Source organism: Dendropsophus ebraccatus, chromosome 8, assembly GCF_027789765.1.
Source record: "Dendropsophus ebraccatus isolate aDenEbr1 chromosome 8, aDenEbr1.pat, whole genome shotgun sequence".
NCBI classification, from domain to species: Eukaryota; Metazoa; Chordata; class Amphibia; order Anura; family Hylidae; genus Dendropsophus; species Dendropsophus ebraccatus.
In genome coordinates, this window is record NC_091461.1 from 23299724 (window position 1) to 23326824 (window position 27101).

At 44.0% G+C, this 27101-nt stretch overlaps 2 protein-coding genes across 4 annotated transcripts in view; one reads left to right on the forward strand and one right to left on the reverse strand.

The window, feature by feature from the left end:
• On the reverse strand, positions 1–2771 carry LOC138799177 (uncharacterized). The gene is made up of 3 exons (XM_069980023.1): positions 2511–2771; positions 660–2298; positions 1–107 (listed from the first exon to the last, which is right to left on the reverse strand). Exons 1-3 carry the CDS (start codon positions 2710–2712, stop codon positions 71–73), a joined length of 1878 nt encoding a protein of 625 aa, XP_069836124.1. The 5' UTR covers positions 2713–2771; the 3' UTR covers positions 1–70.
• Positions 2772–6298: 3527 nt separating this feature from the next.
• EDRF1 (erythroid differentiation regulatory factor 1) overlaps positions 6299–27101 on the forward strand; it is a 55948-nt gene continuing 35145 nt past the window's right edge. For 2 of the 3 annotated variants that reach the window (XM_069980017.1, XM_069980018.1), the window contains exons 1-11: positions 6300–6455; positions 8234–8433; positions 8686–8752; positions 10206–10331; positions 10486–10610; positions 10691–10850; positions 19307–19428; positions 20140–20251; positions 24165–24312; positions 24399–24507; positions 25555–25666. In XM_069980017.1, coding sequence (XP_069836118.1) covers positions 6384–6455; positions 8234–8433; positions 8686–8752; positions 10206–10331; positions 10486–10610; positions 10691–10850; positions 19307–19428; positions 20140–20251; positions 24165–24312; positions 24399–24507; positions 25555–25666 — 1353 coding nt within the window. In that variant the 5' untranslated portion in view covers positions 6300–6383. Of the gene's footprint in view, positions 6456–8233; positions 8434–8685; positions 8753–10205; positions 10332–10485; positions 10611–10690; positions 10851–19306; positions 19429–20139; positions 20252–24164; positions 24313–24398; positions 24508–25554; positions 25667–27101 lie in introns of all 3 variants that reach the window. The other variant, XM_069980019.1, reaches the window with a different exon arrangement.

Sequence of the window (27101 nt, forward strand, 5' to 3'; positions counted from 1 at the left end):
GAGGTGGTGCATAGATGTGGTAGACTAGCCTCCCTCCATGACGCACGGGATAACATGTCCTGGGTGCTGGTCATAGGAAGCTTCTTACTGACATCAATGTGAGGGAGCTGCAGGAAGAAAACCACAGAGAAGCTGAAATGTATACATACGCACACAAGTGTTAGGACTAGAGATGAGCAAATTTATAGCCGGGTGGATTTGATTTAAATCAAACTGATTTAAATCACGATTTAAATCACTAGTCTGGAAGGCTTGATTTAAATCAGTGATTTAAATCAAAGTTTCTACCTAAACTAGTTCTTGCTACTTTAACATGCAAGTAGATGAAGATTTTTAGAATCACTTTTTATATTACTTTTTTCTCCCCAGTTTAATGGGTTAATCATTCATATTTGGACACCACTGTTCTGTTGTACTTAGGAAGGAGAAAAATAATCCTGAACTTAATAACAATTTAAATGGATTTATTCAACTGAAACAATAACAACATTACAGCATAAGTTATTTGCTTAAACAAACATCCATGTTAACTAATTTGGCTAAACAAAAAAAAAATATATATATATATATAATATATATATATATATTAAGAAACTGTCAGTCCAGCCAACACATGAAAAACTTAAATACTACTGTCCCTGCTGTCCTCTGTAGCTCACTTGTCGTCATCTTCATCATCATCTTCTTCTTTGTTCCTATTCATAATCTGGAAAAGAAAAACAAGCTTTCCTGCTTTATTGGGTCCCAACCGATTTCTCAATTTAGAATGAATGAGTCGTCCAAAGGAAGAGAATATTCTTTCAACACCTCCAGAAGAAGCTACTGCTGTTAAAAGTGAAATCACTACTTGAACAGTCTCTAAATCCAAGCGCTTAAGTGACTTCCACCAGTTTACTGGTGTGACCTTCCTTAAAATATCTTCAGCAAACATATATTTCTTGAATGGTTCCCCCTTAGCTCTGAAGTTTATTATAGTTGGCATTAAAGATGGATGATTGCTGGATACCCATGTCATAGCTAACTCCTCTTCCTCAGCACTTAGGTTTTGACCCTGATATTGGATATTGACAATGTTTGCCAAAAAATGAGCTGGAGTCAGTGCTTGTCCCATTCGTTTGTTTACTGCTTGTAATTGAACTCTGTCCATGTGTAGTTCTGTTTTTAAGTGTTCACTCAGTTCCTTCCAAATTTCGACAGCATCCGCAATAAAACAGCTATTTTTCTGTATTTTGTTTAAAGCTTGAGAGATGGGTTTCAGGAAGCTCAGCATATGTTCAACATTTCTCTTAAGCCCAATGTTGAGGATTTTGGCCGTGACAGTGCCATCTATTTTATCTCGATTTTCTTCACAAAGTGTCATCAGAATAGGCCAGTTTTTGATATACTGCTCAAAACAGTCCACCACAGAGTTCCATCTAACATCTTGTGGGAGCGTTAGCTTGGTTCCACCCATCCTTTTCAGAGCTGCTGCAGCAAAATGATTATTAAGGAAGTATTTAGCAATTTCAACAACATTAGCCTTTATTTCTGGAACACTTAAGTCTTTGGCTAAGAGGTGCAGCAAATGAGCACTGCAACTATATGTTATTATCAGCTTTGTATTCCCTCCCTGCTCTTCTAAATCTCTTCTCATCTTGGATACATTTGCAGCATTGTCAGTGACCAAACTGCGTACTAGACACTTGAATTTTTGTTCACATGTCGTTATAGCTTTTACTGCCACTTCTTTTAAGTATTCTGCTGTGTGTGCATTTCCTGACGTATCAGTTGTTTGTGCAAGGAAGACTTTACCTTCTTCTGTTGTTATACAAGCACATACAATAGGATCATTGTGGACATTACTCCACCCATCAATACTTAGGTTAACAATTTTACCCTCCAGAGCTGGTGCACATTGCTCCATTTCTCTGTCATACACTTGATCCAGCAGTTTCCCTGCAACATCAGCTCTGCTGGGTGGACTGTATCCTGGTCTCAGTGACTGAACCATATTAATGAAATGTGGGTTCTCAGTCAGACGGAAAGAAGAGTTTGTTGCATAAATAAACTGGGCAATTTTTTCATCAATCAACTCTTTTTCTAATCTGCTAGTTCTTATCACAAACCTATCTATGGTGGTTCCAGGAGGTAAAGGTTTTTTCTTCCTTTTGGGTGATGATGATATGTGGCTGTGGGTGTCTGATGATGATGATGATGCTGCTGCTAATGAAGCACTATCCTGGATGGATAACTCTGAAACTGTAGAACAGGATGATGGTGATCTTGGAGGTGGGTAGTTTCCAGAATCCATGAATTCCCCTAAACAAAAAAAAGTCAATGCTGTTATTTTATTTTTTATACAATTTCTGCTTATTGTACACAACACATCACTGCCCCTGCCCAAAAGGAATATTTGTTTTTCTTCATAACTGTACCAAATGACAGTAACATGCAGTAATAAGAAATATAATTTTTCTCACACATGACAGTTCAGTCTTTAGAAATAGGATTCAATAAAAATGTTTACCAACCTGAAGATCCTGCCTGTTCAGAAGTGTTTCTTTGGTCATCTTCATCACCGCACTTCTCATGATGTTGCCTCATTCGCGCCACCAGGCCTTGCATCTCTTTGTTGCATCGTTTGCATTTTGCACGCATGCCTGCCTTACCGATAGGCGAAGGAGCTTCATTAAAATATTCCCAAACTGGGTCTCTTTTACGGCCTGCTGCCATTATAAGGAAAGAACCTCAGATCTTACACACAAACAGATCCAGACTTGTCTGTCTGTGGCTCTGCTGCAGTATTGTGCTCAAAGTTTCACTTTCATTTTCTTGTCTGCTTGCCCCTCCTCCTCCTCACACTTAGATTCACATTCTTCTTGTGTTGTGCTGATCTAATCCACTCCAAACAATCAGAAACATATTGTCTAACTTCTTGGACTTGGTACTGAAGGGGATGATTCTGTATTCATAGGTTTGTAGAACAATAGGATTAAGGTCTTTTTCTTAACTCTGTTCATGTTGTAACATTTGAGAACATATACAGCCTTTATTCTACTGAGTTAAACAACTCAGCTTTGGATGGTAAAATATTTTCCTCAAAAAGCAGTTTATTGAAAAAAATCCGATTTAAATCAAAAAAATCCGATTTTTTTTTTATTTATTTTTTTAAAAATCATTGATTTTTATCCACCCTGATTTATAGTAATAATCAAATGAAATAAAATAATTAATAATAACCCCAGTTTCTCAGAAATGGATCCAGCTTTTCCCAGCACCTGAATGAGCGGCACAGGGGAGTTAGGCAGCTGACTAATGAGCAGATTGCTGAGATAACTAATCTATTCGCTTAGTTATTACTGTAAATTCAGTCATCGCTAATCAGGACGCCTACACATTCCACATTGCACCGCAGGGGTAGGGCATGATGGGAGTTGTAGTTATGCAACAGCTGGAGAGCCAACGTTCCCTACCCCTGACCTAGAGGAACATGTAGCACACCACCCTATTCTTTCACACATGTTTGTAAAGTCAGGCTCCACTGCTGGGGGGCTGGATTTTACACCTGTGGTGATGGCATTAAATAAAGATTAGCGAATCAGATTAGTTTTGCTTTGTAAGGGTAGCTTTACACATACAGTATCGCAGTGCAGATCCTGTACGTGTGAACGCATCCTTAAAAGCAAAACTGATCTGAGCTCATCTCCCTCAGGCTCCCGACTCAGGCTGCAGAGGGAGGATACCGCCTGGGTACCTCCTTGAAAACATGGATACAGCCATAGCTGTTTTCCAGGCGGTATCCTCCTTAGCTTTATCCACGTTTTCCAGGCGTTCCCCGGGCGGTATTCTCCCTCTGCTTGAAACCTGCAGCCTGAGGGAGATGGGCTCAAATCAGTTTTGCTTCGAACAAGGCAAAACTAATATGATTTACTCATCTCTAACATTGAATGAAAGGCCTGAACTCAATAAAGAAACACTCCCAAACCCCTGAAAATCCCTTGGTTGGGTCTCATGTGACCCCCTGGAAATTACATGTGTTCCTGTGCTCAACATGGGTCAGTGGCCTCTTCCACACAAGCTCTTCTCGGGGGGGGGGACCAGAAACTCTCATCACAGTTAAAGATTGTACAGCCCCGGTCATACAGTTATAATGGATTTGATGACATTTCAGCTGCTCTGACAAGTCTCTTAGCTGATTTAAACATATATAGCCAGCTGGCATAGACGTAGTGACTCATGAGAAAAGGTTCTGAAACATCAAGAGATTAATATGGTAGCAGATTTCAAAAGGGAGAGAATGCAGACTGAAATCTAAAATTAAAGATGGTGGCTGATAATCAGTCCCTCGGTACAGGAAGGAAATTAATGGATGCAGCAGAGCTGGGACGAAGTAGAAGACACTGCAGGCATATTGGTCAAGAGTGAGCATTAGGCTGGGTTTACACTACATTTTTGCAATCCGTTTTTGCAAAAAAAATGGATAAAAAACTGAAGAAAAAACTGTGCATCCGTTTTGTTTTGTTTTTTGTATGGGAGGTCAATGGAAAAACTGTTCAAAACGGATGCACACAGTTGCATCCGTTTTTTCATCCATTTTTTTTGCAAAAATAAATAAATGGATTGCAAAAATGTAGTGTGAACCCAGCCTTACTGTATATGGGCGAAATAGAAATCCAACTCCCATATGTCACTCAATAGCAGTGTGCCGCAAAGCTGAGTGACAACCCATATCTCAAGGGGCTGTCACCTTTCAGATTAATGTACAGCTGGATGGATAAGTCTTGGTAACCCCCTCATATAATTGGGGAGGGGGGGTTACATATTGCAGGATTGGTCTCAGAATTTCGTCTCCGTACCCACAATCTGACCCCCCCAAACCACTTGTACCTTCGGATAGCTCCTTTTAATCCAAGATCTGTCCTGGGGTTTGTTCGGCAGGTGATGCAGTTATTGTCATAAAAACAATTTTTAATCCGGCAGCGCTGTGTCTAACGGCCGGGGCTTACATGTGTAAATGCATTAGGCTGGTACTACCTCTCCGTCCTTCCTCCCCACCCTCCTCATCATTAGGAATGCTTCAGGCAGATTGCTTCCTATTCCGCACCTGTGTATAGTGAACATTGGCTGGATCGTTAATACACCTGTGCAAAGCTCAAACAGCAGTAAATGTTCCTGGATCATTCCTAATGATGAGGAGGGTGGGGAGGAAGGACGGAGAGGGTGGGGAGGAAGGACGGAGTGGTTGTGCCAGCCTAATGCATATACAAATGTAAGCCCCGGCCGTTAGACACAGCGCTGCCAGATTAAAAGTCGTTTTTAGGACAATAACTGCATCCCCTGCTGAACGGACCCCAGGACAGATCTTGGATTAAAAGCAGCTATCCGAAGGTACAAGTGGTTTTGGGGGGTCAGATTGTGGGTACAGAGACGCTTTAACCTCAATATGAAATTGGAAATCGACATGTGAACATGGTCCTAGAAAAACAGTTTTTGTTGTAAAATAGGAATTATTTCAGTGACCTGCAGTTCTGGTTGTCGGTGCAGTGAAGCAGAGATATCTGTCTTCTGCTTGTTAACCCTTTTTTTGTGTCGCAGCATGTAAGTAAACATTGGGGCACTTACACAGTGCAGCACATAAGGGGTTAAGCAGAAGGACACACACTCTTACCCTCTCCCGGGCCCCCCTCCTGCACGGGCCCCATAGCAACTGCCTACCCTGCCTCTATGGTAGCTACGCTACTGTTCACATACCATTTTTTTTCTAAAAACGGTAATAATAGTAATAACGGCGGTAAAAATGCTGATTTCCCCACCCCCCACCCCCCACTTATTAAAAACGGTGTATGAACATAGCCATGTAATCCCAGTGTAATTCTTACCCAGATCCCATCCTTATCAGTGGAGGGATTGCACCTCCGTCCTTTAGGCATTGTCCCCTACCAGCAGAGCCTCCACTGATCATACAGGCATGGCTAGTCCTGTGTGTCCCCACACCTGTCGCCAGGGAGCCGGCATAGCTGTCTCCATAGCAACTTTGACAAAAAACATCGCTTCCTGGAGAACACTTTGAAAACTTTATTTTTCTGTCTCCTTTAAGGCGCCATTTTGTCGTAGCCTAGCCGCTAACAACGCTTGTCTACCTGGTATATAGACAGAGCAAGGAAAACAAGTGAAGGCGGATGTGTATGTGGAAAAGTCTCGTTCTTGTCTAAAACGTCTCTATGGTAATAGGTAGACCTTCTAGCCATCAATCTTCTGCGCTCTGTCGTCCGGTCCTCCAGTCCTGTCCTTAGACGCGATTGTGGGCGGGGCTAGGATTGAGCTACTTCCGGTTGTGGTTAGCCGGGCTGGAAGTTTCTAGTGACAGGCTGTGAAGCTGATGGTGAGTGGAGGTGGCGGAGGTGATGGAGGGGGACACGGAGCTCACCGGCGGTGACGGCGACATGAAACCCCCAAGTGAGGAGGAAACGGAGCAGGTAACGCGTCATGTGAATGCTGCTGCAATGTGGTCAGGCTGTGGGCACATATGTGTGGGCTGTAGAACTATGTAGGTGGGCACATATCCCCCCAGGCCTATGTAATATAAGATGGGGAACCCTCTCCCCCATGCTATATATTTACATGCACTGCAGCCATCTGCCAGCAGAGCGCCCCCATACAGTGCTGGCTGCCATCCCTCTCACTGCAGCTGTCCAGGGGTCTGCCATACCTCGCCGGGGCTGTCCAGGGGTCTGCCATACCTCGCCGGGGCTGTCCAGGTGCCGCCGTACCCCTCTCCGGGGCTGTCCGGGGTGCCGCCGTACCCCTCTCCGGGGCTGTCCGGGGTGCCGCCGTACCCCTCTCCGGGGCTGTCCGGGGTGCCGCCGTACCCCTCTCCGGGGCTGTCCGGGGTGCTGCCGTACCTCGCCACCCAACTCCCAGCACCCTGACGATCAGGTCATTGAGCGCTGTGGCTTCTTCATTGCCAGATGCAGTGCCATATGACTTGCAGTGGCCATGCCTGGTAGTGCACATAGCTCAGTCTCATTCTGTTCCCAAATACGTGGCTCCCCAGCTGTTGCAAAGGTGTAATTGTGCAAACACGATAGGAGTTGTAGTTTTGCATCTGCTGGAGAGCCTCAGGTTAGGAGACACTGACAATATTGTTGTTTGTACATTTTTTTTTTTAAATGATACTCTTACTCTGTCAGTAGGTTTAGGCTGTCCTATCTCAGGGTAGCATAAACTAGTGACAGAGAAGCTGAACAGAATGATGTATCACTTACTGTTCTGTGCAGCTGGTCCGGATATATCCTCCTGAATAACATGGACTGTAAGTAGTCCTCTCCATTATGTGCGTGAGCCCAATAGTCCTGGATATTCAGAAGCAGAAAACTCCTCCTACCAGCTGTGATTGGAAGTTATCTATCTATGCTGTGTATAGGCAGCAACTGTCAATCAGCAGCTGGAGGGCGGGGAGAGGGGTGTGGCAAGTAACCTATTCTCCTGCATATTAGGAGAACAGGAGAACAAAATGATGTAAGTAATACACTGATCAGTTCAGCATTTCTGTCACTAGTATTTGCTGCTCTCTTTTATTGCACCATAAACCTAGTGACAGATTCCCTTTAGCTTTTAATTATATTCAAATAAAATTCCTCATAAAAAAAATAATTTACAGTGAAAACAAGTCACATAATGACACTTCACCTGGGTACCAATGTCTGGGGGATGGCGTACCACACTGATAAGATTGGCTTAAAGGGGGTCTGTGATGGTACTAAGGACAATGATGACTGCCCCTAATATCACTAAGTCTAGTTTCCAGTGCAGGACCGCTCTTTATAGGGTGACCTCCCCCGGCCGAGAGGATTAGATTAGGGGACTTTAGGGGCAGTCATCATTGTCCTTAGTACCTTCACAGACGCCGTCCCTCGGACAGTGAGATTGGTACCCAGGTGAAGTGTTATTATTTTTTTTTTATGAGGAATTTTATTTGAATAGAATTAAAAGTTAACTCTTCTCTTTTCCTACTTGATGTCTAATTGGATAAGTTGTATTTATACGCTGATCTGTGATACTGACTACTGACATGGTCTGAGGAGGCAGTAGAGAGCCAGTGTCTGGGATCTCTTCACTAAAGATCAAAAAGTAGCCCAAAACTTCCATACAAAACAGTGTAATAATTTTAAACAGGGTAAATAGTAAATAACAGTGTAAATAGTGTAATAATAATTACTGAACTGTGTAATAATTTTATGTCTTTGTGCTGCAGAAATCCACATCATCCAATGGGGGTAATGAAATCAAGAGTCGTGCCATAGTGAAATACTCCTCTGCTCCCGCGGCTGCCGCTTTTGCTCGTCTTCAGGAGAAAACCGACTTAAAGCTGCCACCTGCTAACTGGCTGCGAGAGAATGCCAAGCTGGGGCCGACAATCCTGGGGAACAGCAGGAAAAGCAAACCATTCTCCAGGTGTGACATATACCTGCCTGGGGCCCGGTGGGGTTTAGTCCATTCTCACTAAGCTTTAAGCGACACAGGGAATTTGGTGTGAACGCCGTGTTTTTGGGCGCCTCATAGTAATGGGGTTGTTGCAACACAGAAAGATTTGAGTGGGGGATGCTTTCTTTAGTACTTCTACTGCTACTGATTTCTGTTCGGACAGAGCCGCTGAGCTTCCCACTTGCACAGCTAAGAGTCTGACTGTTCATCTTTTCCTTACAGCTTTGGCATGGCGTATGATTTCATTGATTCGGTCGGGAAGGAAGTGGATGTTGTGGCAGATTCTGAAGTAAGTGTAATTATATCTATTCAACATTCTAATAGAAATTCGATACATATGAATAGTCCTAGTTACTAGGTTGACATTAGTGAACAGTCTTTGCTCCCTACTCTTCATACATTATAGGGCTGTGTGCTCCCACCCACTGCTGAAAATACAGAGCTGCCTGTAGTTAGGGTCCTATTACACGGGGCGATTACCTGCCCAATCAGGCAAATATTGCCTCATGTAATAAAGGCAACAATCAGCCCAGGAGCCAATCGGCTGATCATTCAGCTGCAATGCTACACACAAACTGAAGATAAGAGTGGGGCTGTTCCTGGAAGAAAGCAGATATGTTTTTCTAATCCCGGACAACCCCTTCCTGTCAGTAATCTGTATACATACGTTCCTACTGCACATACCCCGTGCAGTGGGAATGTACATATACGTTCCTGACTGAGGGGCTTCTGATGTGTGCGGGACCGCTGCAGTGAGAGCGATCCTGCTCACATCAGTGTGTCCGGGGCCGGAGGTAATGAGAGGCAACTGCAATCCCACAGCTGCATCTCATTAACCCCTTAAACGCTGCGATCTATAGCGATCGCAGCATATAAGGTACTCAGTGACAGAACAAGCATCTGTCACTGAGTGATTGGGATGCCCGCAGGTCCAGATCGCTTGTGCCGACAGGCGGGGGTAAGTCACTTACCTTTGTCCTGTCAGATCCCCGATCCATGTATAGAGTCTGCTCTCAGGCAGGCTCTGTACATAGATCGCCGATAACACTGATCTATGCTATGCTATGGCATAGCATAAATCAGTACATGCAATCTATTGTTTTCATGTTTAACAGTAATAAAAAGTGTAATAAAAAAAAGTTTTTGAAAGTATTAAAAAACCCTTCTAAACCCCCTTGCCCATTATAAAAATATCAATTAAAATAAATAAATATATTAAACATCGTAGCGTGCGGAATTGTGTGATCAATTAAAATATTATTGTTCCCACACAGTGAATGCCGTAAATGAAAAAAAGCACCAGGATTGCTGATTTTAATAAATTATATATCACAAAAAAATTTATAAAAAGTGATCAAAATTTTCCTGTTACACCAATATATTAATAAAAACTAGAGATCATGGCACAAAAAATGACACCCCAACCAGCCCCGTAGGTGGAAAAATAAAAGCGCTCTGGCTCTGAGAAGGCGGGGAGGAACATTGCATTAATCTGACCCAGACTTTTGTGCATTAAAGGGCTCTGTCTTGAAGGGGTTAAGCTGGCCTTTCAACAGCTATTCCTAAAAAACTGAATGTGGAATTTTTCCCTCCATAGTGTCTGACTGTTTTACAAGTTCCTTACATAAGTAAAATGGTCTATGGCATCTATGGTCTGTGGTGTGTATGTATATTGTATGTTATATAAGAGAAGAATTTCACCCTTTTTTTTTTTTTTTTTTTCTTGCTCTTTTACATCTCAGAATATCAAGAAGCTCTTGAAGATCCCGTACAGTAAGTCACATGTCAGTATGGCCGTCCACCGTATCGGAAAGACTCTGCTGATGGATGAGCTGGACATTCAGGAGCTCTTCATGAGGTCGTCTCAGGTAACAGTATTGGGATTTGCTTGTTGTGAAGAGTTTTCAGTTTACATTCCTACAATGAATCTGTCTGGTGTGAACAGTTCCTTGATGGTTAAACCCCCAGGTTTGACATTTCTGACCCTAGAAACACTTTGAAACACTATTTGTCACTTTGCAGACAGGAGACTGGACGTGGCTGAAGGAATTTTATCAAAGACTAATGGATCAAAAATGGCAAAGAAAGAAGAAAAGTAAAGAACATTGGTACCAAAAAGCTATACTCTCCAAGTTCCTCTATTACAGGTATTCTGCTTTGACTCAGGTCTTTTCCGTGCCTATAACCTCTGCATTAGTCTTATACATTGTATTCTCCTTCCTTCCAGTATTAATGGGGATGATACGGCTGAACCTGTCCCATCCACTTCTCGTCAGCCCCAAGAAGAGCAGGATCTTAGGGAGCCATCTGGAAGCGAGCATGTCGCCTGGCCCGCTCCTTTTGAGACATTAAGTTCAGTGCCAGAAGATGGTGGGGCTTCCAATCAGGTGAATCTCTTAAAGTGAAAGAGATTTTAATGATATTTTTTTTGTGTGCTGTTGTGGTTATTGTATGTTTTTTTACACTTATTGTAATAAATGGTATTAAGCTAACCAAACTCTTCTGATAGTTGACAACTTACTGCTTGTTTTGGTCCCTATACACATGCACCCTTAGTTCAGTTGATCGTCCACGTGTTCTGAATGGGGGACGAGAATACATCATTGCCATACTTCTCACTACCCCATCCTATACTCTGACAGGGAGAGTTATGCTGGGTTTACACATAGCGATAATTGGCCCGATCGTGCGATTAACGATTTTGAAAGAACGATGTGTTTTCCATAACGATCAGCGTTTAGAAAGAACGATGTATCGTATGGAAAAATCGTTTTGCGATCGCTTAAAGCGGCATATCAGCAGGTTCTGCCGAGAGAACCTGCAGATATGCCACAAGAGTGGTTTTACCTGAGAAGTTGATAGAAGTTAGAACCGCTCCTCTGCGCCTCCACAATCTTCCGAAAATTGCTAAGTGTCCCTATGCAAATTAGGGGCTGAAGAGCATTTAGGGCATGGCCTGGGTCCGGGAGCATCGTTGTGTGTCGCCCAGTCCGCCTCCTCCTGTGCCGCCCGCCCCCTCCAAGTCCATTCCACCCAGCACAGCCTCCTCCCATCCCCCCCAGTCTGCTCCCATCCTTCCCGTACCCCCTCTACTCCAGTCTGGATCACACAGGCAGCATCTTTCTGTGCTGCTCAGCCCGCCCCCTCCCATGCCGTATGATAGCCGGTCAGGATCCCAGCACAGTAGGCTGCTATCTGCTACAGTTTGCAGATAGCAGCATAATGATCGGCGCTGGGAGCCTGGATTGAGCTGGATGGTAAAGCTCAAGAGGCACAGGAGGGGGTGGACTGGGCGATACACAACGATGCTCCCGGACCCAGGCCATGCCCCAAATGCTCTTCAGCTCCTAATTTGCATAGGGGCAATTAGCGATTTTCGGAAGATTGCGGAGGTGCAGAGGAGCGGTTCTAACTTCTATCAACTTCTCAGGTAAAAGGGCTCTTGCGGCATATCAGCAGGTTCTCTCAGCAGAACCTGCTGATATGCCGCTTGAACGACTGTTTACACGGAACAATCTGCAATTTTTTTTTTATTTGCGAACGACCAACGACGATTTGAGAACATTTTCAAACATCAAAATGAACGATTACTCGCTCGTCGATTGATCGTTTGCTGTGTTTACACGTACGATTATCGTTCAAATTCGATCGTTATCGTGCAAATTCGCACGATAATCGTTCCGTGTAAACGCAGCATTAGGAGGTCCTCAATACACAAGATTGTTTTCTGGTCTCACTTAACCCTTTAAGGACAGAGCAAATTTCGATTTTTGCGTTTTCGGTTTTTCCTCCTTGTGCATAAAAGGCCATAGCACTTGCATTTTTCCACCTAGAGACCCACATGACCCCTTATTTTTTGCGTCACTAATTGTACTTTGCAATGACAGGCTGAATTTTTGCATAAAGTACACTGCGAAACCAGAAAAAAATTCAAAGTGTGATGAAATTGAAAAATAAAACGCATTTTGTTTATTTGGGGGAAATGTGTTTTTACGCCATTCGCCCTGGGGTAAAACTGACTTGTTATGCATGTTCCTCAAGTCGTTACGATTAAAACGATATGTAACATGTATAACTTATATTGTATCGGATGGCCTGTATAAAATTTAAACCATTGTCAACAAATATACGACACTTAAAACCGCTCCATTCCCAGGCTTATAGCGCTTTTATCCTTTGGTCTATGGGGCTGTGTCAGGTGTCATTTTTTGCGCCATGATGTGTTCTTTCTATCGGTACCTTGATTGCGCATATACGACTTTTTGATCGCTTTTTATTACAATTTTTCTGGATTTGATGCGACCAAAAATGCGCAAATTTGCACTTTGGGATTTTTTTGCGCTGACGCTATTTACCGTGCGAGATCAGGAATATGAATAATTAATAGTTTGGGCGATTACGCACGCGGCGATAGCAAACATGTTTATTTATTTATTTGTTTACTTTTATTTATAACCTGGGAAAAGGGGGGTGATTCAGACTTTTATTAGGGGAGGGGGATTTTTACTATTAACAACATTTTTTTTTTAACTTTTACACTTATACTAGAAGCCCCCCTGGGGGACTTCTAGTATAAGTGCTTTGATCTCTCATGGATCTCTGCAGCATAGATATGCTGCAGAGATCCATGAGATAGGCACTCGTTTACTTCCGGCTGCTGCAGCCGGAAGTAAACGAGTGCCGAGCCGGGGACGGCGCCATCTTGGAGCGGTCCCCGGCCGGCTTCATTTACGGAGATCGCTCCTCCGGGATAACATCCCGGAGGAGCGATCTCCCCACTAGACAACAGGGATGACGCTGCGTCCGGTAATCGGATGCAGCTGTCAACTTTGACAGCTGCATCCGATTACTGTATTAGCGGGCACGGCGATCGGACCGTGCCCGCTAATACCTACGGTCCCGGGCTACACGCGGCACCCGGGACCGGCGCGGTTCAGAGCGGGGCCGCCGCGCGGCCCCGCTCTGAACTCCCTTACCGGCATCAGGGCGTAAATTTACGCCCGATGTCGTTAAGGGGTTAAAGCGACTCTGTACCCACAATCTGAACCCGCCAAACCACTTGTACCTTCGGATAGCTGCTTTTAATCTAAGTTCTGTCTTGGGGTCCGTTCGGCAGGTGATGCAGTTATTGTCCTAAAAAACAACTTTTAAACTTGCAGCCCCGTGCCCAACGGCCAGGGCTTAGAGTATCTGTGCCCTAACTTTGCACCACCCCTCCGTCCCTTCTCCTTACCCTCTTCATCATTAGAAATGCCACTGGAACATTTTCTCCTGTCTGAACATTGCACAGGTGCCTTAATGATCCAGCCCATGTTAAGTATTCACACAGCTGTGGAATAGGAGACAATCTGCCTGGAGCATTCCTAATGATGAGGAGGGACAGAGAGGTGGTGGCAGCCTAATGCATACACAATCTAAGCCCCGGCCATTGGGCACGGGGCTGCCAGTTTAGAAGTTGCCGAACGGACCCCAGGACAGATCTAGAATTAAAAGCAGCTATTTGACGGTACAAGCGGTTTGGGGGAGTCAGATTGTGAGTACAGAGTCGCTTTAAAGAGTCACTGTTGTATTTTTTTTTTTTTTTTTTTGCAGGAATCAATAGTCCAGGCGATTTTAAGAAACTTTGAAATTTGGTTTATTAGGCAAATATGCAATTATCTGAATTCAAAAAGACTTTCCCCAGGTTTCCCCCCCCTCTCTGTCACTGCTCATTATCAGGAAATCTCGACTGTTTTACATCAGTTGAGCTCTGTGTTCCATAGAGAACAATGAAGATTTCTTAAAATCGCCTGAACTGATTTCTAAAAAAAAAAAAATTAAAACAATGACACTTTTAACCCTTTGAGGACCAGGCCCAAAATGACCCAGTGGACCGCGCAAATTTTGATCTTAGTGCTTTCGTTTTTCCCTCCTCCCCTTCTAAGAGCTCTAGCACTCTGTTTTCTATCTACAGGCTGTGTAAGTGCTTGTTTTTTACAGGAATAGTTGTACTTTGTAATGGTGTCATTCATTTTACCATAACATGTATGATGGAACCCCAAATATATTATTTATGAAGATATAAATAGGTGAAATCGTAAATAAGAATGCAATATGGTAACTTTTGGGGGGTTCCTGTGTCTACGTAATGCACTATATGGTAACAGCGACATGACACTATTATTCTATAGGTCAGTCCGAACACAACCATATGCAGGTTACACAGATTCTCTAATGTTATATATGTATTTTTTTTATGAAATCCTTTTTTTTGCCAATTAAATATTAATAAAATGGGCCTATTGTGACGCTTATAACTGTTTTATTTTTTCACCTACGGGGCTGTATGGGGTGTCATTTTTTTCCGCCATGATCTCTAATTTTTATTAATACCATATTTGTGAAGATCGGACGTTTTGATCACTTTTTATTGATTTTTTTTTAGTATATAATGTAACATAAAATCGGTAATCTGCGCACTTTTTCCCCTCTTTTCGTGTACGCCGTTTACCGGTCGCAATGACGCTTGTTATATTTTAATAGATCGGACAATTACGCACGCTACGGTATATTATATGTTTATCTATTTATTCATTTTTATATTATATAATAATAATATTTTATTTATATAATGGGAAAGGGGGGTGATTTAGACTTTTATTGGGGGAGGGGTTTTGGGGTAGTGTAATAGTGTTTTGAACTTTTTTTTACACTTTTGAAGTCCTTTTGGGGGACTTCTACATACAGTACTTTGATTTCTACACTGATGATTGCTATGCCATAGGCATAGCATTGATCAGTGTTATCGGCGATCTGCTCATTGAGCCTGCCTGTGCAGGCTCAGTGTAGCAGATCGCCGATCGGACCGCACGGAGGCAGGTAAGAGACCTCTGGCAGTCCGTTTCAACTATCGGGACCCCCGCAGTCACACTGCGGGGGTCCCGATCGGTAAGTGACAGGGGATCGCGGCGTTTAAGGGGTTAATGACACGCGGCAGCGCGATCGCTGCAGCGTGTCATTACCGGTGAGGTCCCGGCTGCTAATTGCAGCCGGCCCCCACCTGCTATGAAGCGTGCTCCGCTCCAGAGCGCGCTTCATAGCGGGAAAAACACCCAGGACGTAAGGTTACGTCATGGGTCGTCTGGGGACAGACTTCCATGACGTAACCCTACGTCCAGGGTCGTCTAGGGGTTAAAGAGTCACTGTCGTATTTTTTTTTATTTTTTTTTTGCAGAAATCAATAGTCCAGGCGATTTTAAGAAACTTTGTAATTGGGTTTATTAGCCAAATATGCCATTATCTGCATTTAAAAAGCCTTTTCCCAGGTCCCCCCCTCCCTCCTCTTTTCCATCCACTGAAAAAATCAGGAAATTGTGACTCGTTGCATCAGATGTCCCCAGTCTATTTTAGGGAGGGGGGAGGGGGGAGGAGGGAGAGGGAGTAAGCTGACAGCAGAAAGCAGATAACAGAGGATTACAGACATGGAGCTGGGTGACAGCTGTAATCAGAGCTCAGAGAGGTCAGTGGTGACTGTCAGAGGAGATAAAGGGCAATGTATTTGTAGATTAACTCTTTGTTCTCCTGTTTTGGTCTTTTATTTAGCTCTCTCCATAGGAGAACAATGAAGACAGGGGGGGGGAGAGCTTCATACTGCTTTTTCGTGATAAAAATGCATTTTTCGGCTAATAAACCTAGTTACAACGTTTCTTAAAGGGGTAGTCCACCCAAAATTTTTTTCTTTCAAATCAACTGCTGCCATGAAGTGACAGAGATTTGTAATTTACTTCTATTAAAAAATCTCAAGCCTTCCAGTTAGGGCTGGGCGATATGGCCAAAAAATAAAATCTCGATTTTTAAAAAATTTTGGACGATTCTCGATTTAAATCTCGATTTTTTTGTTTTTGCTAAATAAATAGGACATTTTTCTCCCTGCAGCATCAGATACGATTTTATTGACGTTTGAGACAACTATATTGTTTCCCAGTGTAACAGTACTCCCCCTGTGCCCCCATGTAGTAGACAAACACATTGTGTGCCCCATATAAGTAGTTTTCCCAAATATGTGCCCTATGTACTCTGTGCCCCCATATAGTATAGGCGATCTTCTTTGTGCCTTCATCTAGGTAGGGAGTAGTAGTGAGGGTATAGTGGATAAGGGGTGTAGTAGTACAGGTAAAGATGAGGAGTGTGGTAGTAGTACAGGTATAGATGATGGGTGTAGTAGTACTACTGAGGGGGTATGGGGTGGACTGGGGGTCACTGAGTGGGTATGGGGCAGGCTGGGGGTCACTGAGGGGTATGAGGCAGGCTGGGGGTCACTGAGGGGTATGAGGCAGGCTGGGGGTCACTGAGGGGTATGAAGCAGGCTAAGGGTCACTGAGGGGTATGGGGCAGGCTGGGGGTCACTGAGGGGTATGAGGCAGGCTGGGGGTCACTGAGGGGTATGAGGCAGGCTGGGGGTCACTGAGGGGTATGAGGCAGGCTGGGGGTCACTGAGGGGTATGGGGCAGGCTGAGGGTCACTGAGGGGTATGGGGCAGGCTAAGGGTCACTGAGGGGTATGGGGCAGGCTGGGGGTCACTGAGGGGTATGAGGCAGGCTGGGGGTCACTGAGGGGTATGGGGCAGGCTGGGGGTCACTGAGGGGTATGGGGCAGGCTGGGGGTCACTGAGGGATATGAAGCCGGCTGGGGGTCACTCGGGGGTATGGGGCAGCTGAGGGGACACTGAGGGGGTATGGGGCAGCTGAGGGGACACTGAGGGGGTATGGGGCAGCTGAGGGGACACTGAGGGGGTATGGGGCAGCTGAGGGGACACTGAGGGGGTATGGGGCAGCTGAGGGGGACTAGGCAGGCGTGGTAAAGTGTCAGGACTGCGCGGTGAGGTGCAGGGCCGGCAGTCAGGAGAGATGTGGTACCGGCGGCTCCAGCCTCTTCACAGAGCCGCGGCTGACCTGCCGCCTCCTCCACAGAACAGGACCTGCACGTGTGACAGGAAGAGAGCGGGACGCAGCTCAGCGCGGCACTAACGTGTAAGGGGCGGGAGAGGTCAGCCGCGGCTCTGTGAAGAGGCTGGAGCCGCCGGTACCACATCTCTCCTGACCGCCGGCCCTGCACCTCACCGCGCCGTCCTGCAACTCTCTCCGGACCCGACACTTTACCGCGCCGCCCGCAATGATTTTTTGTGAAAATCGAATTTACGATTTTCACAAAAAATCAAATCGATTCTAACTGTCTGGGCGATTAATCGAATTAATTCGATTAATCGCCCAGCCCTACTTCCAGTACTTATCAGCTGCTGTATGCCCAACAGGAAGTTGTATTATTTCCAGTCTGGAGAGCAGGAGGGGTTTTCTATTGGGATTTGCTCCTGCTTTGGACAGTTCCTGACATGCACAGAGGAGGCAACAGAGAGCACTGGGTCAGACAGGAAAGAAAACACTACTTCCTGCTGGACATACAGCAGCTAATAAGTACCGGAACACTGGATATTTTTTAATAGAAGTAAATTACAAATCTCTGGCACTTTATGGCACCAGTTGATTTGAAAGAAATTTTTTGGGGGTGGACTACCCCTTTAAAATCGCCTGGACTATTGATTTCTGCAAAAAAATTTCACGACAGTGACACTTTAAGTTGGTGGATTCTGGCTTTACATAAGATAACACTGGAATACATTCTGATTTGACATTTGTGTGAATTTATCCACAGGATAGATAATAAATAGCTGATCGGTAGATGTCCGATTGCTGGGACCCCTACTGATAACAATGGAGGCCCCTTGTCCCCCGTGTGAATGGTGCAGCAGCATGCATGCCCTGGCACTGTTGCACTCACTGTCTATGGGACATGTGATCATGGCCAAAGTCAGGGGCTGGCAATGTTTGGAAGCCCCATACTGAATGATTGGGCAGGAGCTGACTATTAGCACTGCCATTCCAAATTACTTCTGTTCTTGTGATCAGTGAAGGTCCCAGCGGGTGAACCCCTACCGGTTATTTGGATAGGCGATAACATTTTAATCTTGGTGTAAACCCTTTAAGGCATGCACCCCCTTATAACTTTTAAATATGTTATGCCAACACATATCTAAGTGCTGTACTTGACTCTTTCTGACGGTTTCATAGAGAATCGATTTGCAGATCATGTGCCAACCCACAGCTCCATTCATAACATAGGAGCCAGGCGCTGATCTAGAGATCCCCCGGGGGCAATGAGGTCAGACCTCCTGCAATCTTGTGCATAGGAGACAAGTAACTTTAAATCGGAAAGCCCCTTTAAGGAATCACCTTTCAATGTTTGCAAGTCAGTTTTTATATAGATTTTTACTTGTTTATAAGCTATGAAATGGTGTTCTTAGCCGGACCTGCCCTTGAAGCGTCAATGCTGAACAACCAAAGTGAATGATGTCATATTCAGGATCATCTTTTATTAGTAGAAGCTGTAACTGAAGCATCTCATGCATCTGGACTCTCCCATCAACCGTATCTCATATGCTTACCCTCTTCACAGGGAAGTGCGACCACTGAGCCCTCACAGCTAGTGGGGCATGTGGCCTCTGCGGCTAAAGATCCCAGCCCCCCCACTCTGTATATTGACAGGGAGAACAGTCAGGTATGAATTATGTGACGCCACAGAGTAAACACATAATTCCCCGGCTCCAGAAATCATCGCTACTTGAATTAAATCAATCCGACATCTGTAACCAATCACAGTAGTTGTAGTTGGACACATCTGTGTAATTTCTTTCCTTTCGCCTTTTTCTTCGGTTTTATGTTGGCTTGAGACATTCCCATCCATCTCTTTGCTGACGCTCATGGTACGCACCTTGGCTTGTTTCACTTTATTCTTATTTTTTTTTCCTCAGGGTCTCAAGAATGACTTTGTTAGGAATATTCTTTGGACATTTGAGGACATCCATATGCTGGTTGGCTCTAACATGCCTATTTTCGGAGGGGGGCGATACCCTGCTGTCAGTCTGCGTCTACGGTAAGGTTGCATGGCACAAAGAGGTTTGAGTTTTTAGATAAAATCCCTTGTTTTTGTCTGACATTGTCAGAATTGTCACTTATTCTGTAATGCAAATTTCATATCTGCTTAGAAGAAAAAAATTGCTGAACCCATGCTGGGTTTTTTTTTTTTTTTGAACATACATGTATACTAGCGGATAAGTGCCAAGCAAGGGGCCTGACAAAAATTTCTTTTTGGTTCTGTCGAGTCACTTGATGTATCACTGTCAGCTACTGAGAATCTTAGTGGGGTCCTGGAGTGGTGTCACATGCTGCAGGCAGATTTAGAGTGATCATGTGGTACAGAATGGGGTTATACGTAATCAGAAAGGTCCAGGTTGTTCTGTCATCCGGGCAAATGGAGGAAGTGGAGCATCGGAGAGCAGTGAAGGTAGGACCTTTCCTGATCTCCGGATATTTCCTTTAAGCTAAGGATGCCTAATAACAGCAGAAATAGGAGACTTGTGACAATTACAAGGGTTCTGACCATGTTGTAATACTAGGGTCTCTTGTCACTGTTGAAAACTTTTGAGGTTCCTTGTGAGTCACAGTAATGTCACTGGATTAGTACTCTGTGTCACCATGGAGCAGATCTATACTATTTCCTCAAAGTAAGTATTTCCTTGTAGAAAGTTTTTAAAGTCACAATTATTGCTTTTTTAGAATGTCCCCAATTGTATTTGAAATTTAGGGACAACAACAAGCCCATCAATGTGCTGACTGGGATCGATTATTGGCTGGACAATCTGATCTGTAACGTCCCGGAGCTGGTCATGTGTTTCCATGTGAACGGGATTGTGCAGGTGAGATGCGTGGTATTTATGTTTTACTGACCATAAAGAGGTTGTCTAGGAATTTTTGATAATTGGTGATCCTGCCGTGGCTGCGGGGGACATGACAGTATTGTGTACTTACCTGTCCTGCCCGCCCCCTGTTTCCCCGTCACCAAGTTTTGGAAACATCTGGTGAAGTCCCGCTGAAGGCGGGTCAGCACCAATTCTATACAGTTTATGCCGATCAGCCGTTTCCAGAGGGAGCGCGACATTATGGATGTCTCCAAAACACTGTTATTGGCAGGGAATGGGCGGCCAGAGATCCGTCGGGGGAACAGGACAGGTAAGTAATCATTACTGTCATGTCCCCCGCAGCCTCAGCAGGATCACCAATGAGGACTTCTTCAATGTGCTGTATGGCGACATGTATGAAAAGTCTGGTGGATAACTAGATCCTAAGTCCAATAGGAGGTATCATTTAATAGCAATCCACTGGGGAAGATCCCCAAAAAACACCTATATTCCCTATTGGTTAAAATATAACTTTTATTAATAAAGTATAAAAACTCTAAACATTTAGGAAAACAGCAAAAACGCAAAATGTGAACAGTGAATTAAAAGGCTTTTCACAATCTGCCCTATACTCAATACAATGAGGACCAGGAGTTCATCAATGAACGGTTAGTACTCACACCCGAGTCACCACAAACGATTTTACTAACCCTAAAGGGATAAAGCAAGACACCCCTGTGGGTTTAGATGCCTCCTATCCTGTAATGTATATTAGCAGGATGACACTGTGACTGGGTTGACCTGTCTCGACCCCAGAGCGCTTTTACGCGCTACGCTCTTCTGGCTAGCCCCCCGTATTGTCAGTAGCAGTGTCATCCAATACGGCAGCGTGAAAAGTATTAAAACAGCCCTGCGTCTGACATGTTTCCTTGCTAACGCAACTTTCTCAAAGACTATGGCTGATGGTCGGCGTCACCAAGAATTCCGACGGAACAATTTCCACTGAAATATACATTTCCTAGCTTGGACCAGCCATCATCCTCTTCCCCTCAAAAAGGGAATCCCGGTAGCACAGTACATCAGAGCTTGCAGGAATTGCTCGAGCGAAGAAGCATTCGAAAGGGAGTGCAAAACCCTGTACCTCCGGTTCCAACATAGGGGTTACCCCCAAAAAATCTTACACAAGGCATATTACAGGGCCAAACACCTGGAGAGAGACACCCTCTTACAATCAAGAATAGTGCCCCAAAAGGATAACCCTAAAACCATCAGGTGCATAGGAATGTTCGATGTGGGTCACTGGCACATCCAAAAGATATTCAAAAAACATTGGCCAATCTTAATGATGGATTCGGACTTAAAGGAAGTGCTAACCCCGAGACCAAGTTTGACTTACAGGCGTGGGAAGAATTTGAAGGATTGGCTGGTCCATAGCCATTTTATAGATGAAATTGACACCCCTGAAACAAATTGGCTCAAATCAAGAGCTACTGGCTCATTTACTTGTGGGAAATGCATTTTCTGCCGCTATATTGTTAATACGAAGTCATTTACAAACCCACAGGATCACAAAACCTACGAAATCAGGGAATTTATTGATTCTTACAACCGGAATAGTGTATGCAATAGAATGCCCGTGCCATCTGCTATAAATCGGTAAAACGATACAGCAATTCAAGAAGAGAATTTGTCAACATGTCAGCTATATAAACACGAAGAGACACAAGCGTAGCTAGACATGTGAATAGTGTCCATGGTGGTGACCCCAGAGTCCTCAAATTCTGGGGGATCCAGCAGATCAAACTCTGCCCCAGAAAAGGAGATCTTGATAAAAAGCTCCTACAACTGGAGGCGAAATGGATCTTTAAACTTAACACATTGGCTCCTTACGGTTTAAATGAGGGGTTTACTTACACTCCTTTTCTCTGAATAGAGTATCTACATGATAAAAATAAAATAGAAACAGTCTAACGGAAATGTTTCAGTGTTTTAAAGTGATAGGTCATATCATATGTCCTCCTCCTCTCCCCCCCCCCCCCCCCCCCCCCCCCCTTCCTTTTCTCTCCACTTCGCCCTAGAATGTGGACATTTGAGATTCAGAAATGAATTCTACATGCAAGAATGTATCCTTCCTATGCCATTAAATCAAAGTAATAATACAATTACATCGCAATACATACCTAGGAATCTATCATGTTTGGCCTGGATGCTGCGAAAAGGAAGGCATTCTATACAAAAGATGAAGTCCTGGGACATGCACTGTTTGATGCATATTGGTCGTCGTAAATTCTAAGTCCCGTGACATGCGCACATGATAATAAAAGCTGAATTAATTCTAAGTCGAGAACATGCGCAGTATGAGACTTCTTAGGTCTCCCAAATTTCTAAGTTCTGAGACATGCGCGGTAGCCAGTTTGGTCCATAAATCTGGCTAAGTCTACACGCCTGCGCAAAAGTAGAGACTAACTGCCCCCTTGACAATCAATCAGAACTAATTTACCTATCACAGGGGTGGCATATTCAAATAACCCTATGTTAATCCAACACGTCACCAATAGGGGGAGTGACTATTATGCTAATCTGTCTGACCTATCACGGGGACGCATATCGGAACAACAGGTTATTTAAACCTCCGTTTTCACGCCGCCCATCAGCCATAGTCTTTGAGAAAGTTGCGTTTGCAAGGAAACATGTCAGACGCAGGGCTGTTTTAATACTTTTCACACTGCCGTATTGGATGACACTGCTACTGACAATACGGGGGGCTAGCCAGTAGAGCGTAGGGGTCGAGACAGGTCAACCCAGTCACAGTGTCATCCTGCTAATATACATTACAGGATAGGAGGCATCTAAACCCACAGGGGTGTCTTGCTTTATCCCTTTTGGGTTAGTAAATCGTTTGTGGTGACTCGGGTGTGAGTACTAACCGTTCATTGATGCACTCCTGGTCCTCATTGTATTGAGTATAGGGCAGATTGTGAAAAGCCTTTTAATTCACTGTTCACATTTTGCGTTTTTGCTGTTTTCCTAAATGTTTAGAGTTTTTATACTTTTATTAATAAAAGTTATATTTTAACCAATAGGGAATATAGGTGTTTTTTGGGGATCTTCCCCAGTAGATTGCTATGTATGAAAAGTCTAGCACTCAATTAAAATTCCGATTTATCCAAAGTGACATGTTCTTAGGCTGCATTCACACATTCAGTGTTTTGCCTGGTCCGTGGATTAATCCGCTAGCTACATCCGTGATCCATGCAAAACCGTCCGTGTTTACATCCGTTTTGCATCAGTGTCTGTGTTTTTCATGGAGTGGTTAAAATTGTAGTGTACTAGTTTAAATCCATGTTTTTCATGGATATAAACGTATGTCGCACACGTGTATATCAGTGAAAAACACTGATCTCTGATTTCTATAGGGGAATCCATGCTGTGCTTCCGCTCTGACTTATGACGTGTCCTATTTTTTTTTCACGGATTGGGGATCTGTGGAAACACAACATCCAAATAGCCCAATACAAAGCATCGGGCTATAAATTTGTCCATGCGTATGAACAATATGGATTGTGTGAACACAGCCTAATGAAAGTTTAATACACCGTTGTATCTAACTAATACTGCGTGCACTAAAAATGTAGTTGTAAAGTCATGGGGTGAAGGAGCAGAACATAAAATTTTAAGCTCTGTTCCCCTCTGAGGTTCCATTGTTCTTTCATAAGCATGAACACTCACATCAGCCAACTCTGTATGTTTACTGCCTTAGGAAATAGGCATAATCTGCCGACAGACACTTATAAGAGCTCTCATCTCCTAGAATATAAAAGACTTGAGCTCCAGCGACACCTCCTAGTGGCTGTCAGCTCTGCTGTAGAACCTGCGGTCAGATGTCCGGCAAAAGCGGCAAAACTTTCTGACATTGTATTTTTCATTGCAGAAATATGAGATGATTAAAACAGAAGATATTCCTAATCTGGAGAACTCCAACTTCTCCACCAAGGTGATCAAAGACATTGCACAGAATATTTTATCCTTTTTGAAGTCAAACTGCACAAAAGAAGGACATACATACTGGCTCTTCAAAGGTAACACCGGGGCGGTCTAGACGTGGATACTTCTTCTAGAAGGGGATTGTATTACTCACTTCTCTCGGTCGTGTTGTCTCCTGCAGCCAGCGGCAGTGACATTGTGAAGCTCTATGATCTCACTACTCTATGCGAAGAAACAGAGGACAAGTACCAGAACCCCTTCACTATGCCGGTGGCTGTGTTACTGTACAAGTTAGTTCTTTACTGACTCTCCTATGTGATATGTACAGAGAGGGCACTGAGACTGAATCTGTTTGTGTATAATTTATAATATGTATGTATAACACATAGAGGACAGAATGATGCTTTTGCCCTTCCATCAGTTATTGGTGCAATGTGACTATGCTTAAAGGAGTCTTCCAAGTTAAGAGGTATAAGATATATAAGCGTCAGATTGTCTGACTGCTATCTTGAGAACAGGGCCTCATAAATCAGTTTGCGAGGCCTTTCTCCCACTACATTAGTATTGTAAGTTTACTGTGCATCGAGATAGCTCCAAGTGTATACATTTAAAGGGGTATTCCGAATTACAACATGAATTCTGTATCTAAGGCTGCATTCACTCCTAGCATCTTATCACAGATGCTGCCCTGAAGGGGGGGAAGAGTCCGTTACAGGCATTCCACGTCCATGTTCCGTGCGGAACATGGAACATGTCAATGTAGCCTAAGAGTCTCAGCAGGGGGTCTGACTGCTGGAACCTCCAGGGAGCCTTTTAGCATTGCCATAGGGTACTGTACAGCCACAATCTCCTATGTACTCCCGCTCCATGTGCTTCAGTAATCCTCCTGCACAGGAGCAGGTTATAATATTTATGTCTGCCTAGTACAGGGCTATTGACGTGAGTGTCTCAGAGGAGGGTATAAGAGCCTCTCAGGAATAATTATCTGCTGATGAGCGGAGTAATTACATCCCATCCCTCATTTACTTCCCACCATTAGTATCCATATTATTCTGTCTCTTTTTGATCACTTTTATGCTTTGTAATCCGTGTCCCCTGTGATATTTCCCCGGAGTGCGCTTGTAAATAAAGCCGCGGTCTCAGCAGACTCGTGCTTGGTACGATAACGTTAAATATTTATCTGGATGCATTAAAACTATCAAGTTTTTACGGCCTGGGGAGGCGCGGAGCAGCCAACCGAGACAAATGGTGCTAGAGTCCGACAAAGGGAACTCAGGTAGCGGCTTATGGAACTGCAAGAGCGCTGGTGCTTACCTCTGCTCTCTTGTTTTATATAGGGTGGCATGTAACATGATGATGAAGAAAACCCAGAACAGAAAACATTATGGCACTATTCGCACTTTGTTACTGAACTGTCTGAAGTTGGTGGATAAAGGACGGCATCCACAGGTACGTGTGACCATGACAAATCGTCTAATAACCTTCAGGTTTTTATCTTTTGCTATAATTTTTTTTTCTGAGATATCAACTTTTTATTTTCTTTTACTTTATTTTATAATAATTTTCTGTATTAGAGATGAGCAAACTTACAGTAAGTTTGGGTTCGCTCCAACCACAATGTTAGGTAGGGCTGCATCCATATTTTTTTAGCTTCTAGGATTCAAATATCGAGGCTTCGGGTTTGTGCAAACCTGATCCTACTATGAGTTCGCTCATCTCTATTCAGTATATAGGAATTCTGCTAATCTTCTGGTATGCTTTGTCAGGCTGTATCTGGAGTGCTATAGTGAATCCATGGGGACCCTACCAGATGTTTGTACCTTCTCTACTCTCAGAACGGAGCCAAGTGATGTGTAGCAGTGGTTCTGAACTACTGCAGCCTTGGCTCCTGTTCACTTCAATAGGCTCTCAGATTGCAGTACAACCTGGCGCCGCCACTACACTGGGAACGGAGCTGACTGCTTCAAGCCCCATTCTTGGTGTAAAGCAGGTGCTGAACATTTTCTCAATGTAAGTGCCTGCTAATCAACTATATCAACCATTGATGTGGATAGAAAAACCCTTTAAGGCCCCTATACACACTAGTGAAAAGTAAGCCATACCCATTCCCCATTCAGAACACCTGAACGCTTGGCTGAGCTGAACATACCTGAGTATTGGGTGAAAGATATAAGTAGCTGGTGACCAAATGAATTACTGGCTGCCTGCTATTTAAGTTGTATGGGAGCTTCAGATGGTAACGTACATGTACATCAGATGTTGCAAAGGGATTAAAGGGGTTATCCAGTGCTACAAAAACATGGCTACTTTCCCCCTCTCTTATCTCCAGTGTAGGTGTGGTTTGCAATTAAGCGCCATTTACTTCAATGGAACTGAGTTTCAAACCCCACCCAATCTGGAGACAAGAGAGGTGAAAAAGTGGCCATGTTTTTGTAGCGCTGGATAACCCCTTTAAAGCACAGGTGTTCAACTGCGGCCCTCCTCAAGTTTGACACCCCTAGCTTAAAGTGTAACATGCATGTAGCTATGTTCCTCTTCATCCATCAATTCTTACTTTCTGATGGAGATGCTGGGTGGCACGTCGCCCGACTGATCTAGAGCTATGGACCAGCACAGGCTTTGTTGTGGCCTAATAGAGCACATAAGAAGATGTCTGGTATGGTTGCTTTCTGGCAAGTCTGACACTGTTCATTGAATGCCATAAGTTTAAGCAAATGCTGCTTTTTTTAATCTGTCCATATGAATTTTTCACATCCCCTTGAAGCATTGACAGCATTTTTAAAGACTATGTGAGTGCAGATGAGTACAAGGGAACTAATGAAATGTAACTTCATAAATAATGTCTTCTGATTGGCTGTAGCATGGCACCTCTACATCGACTCCT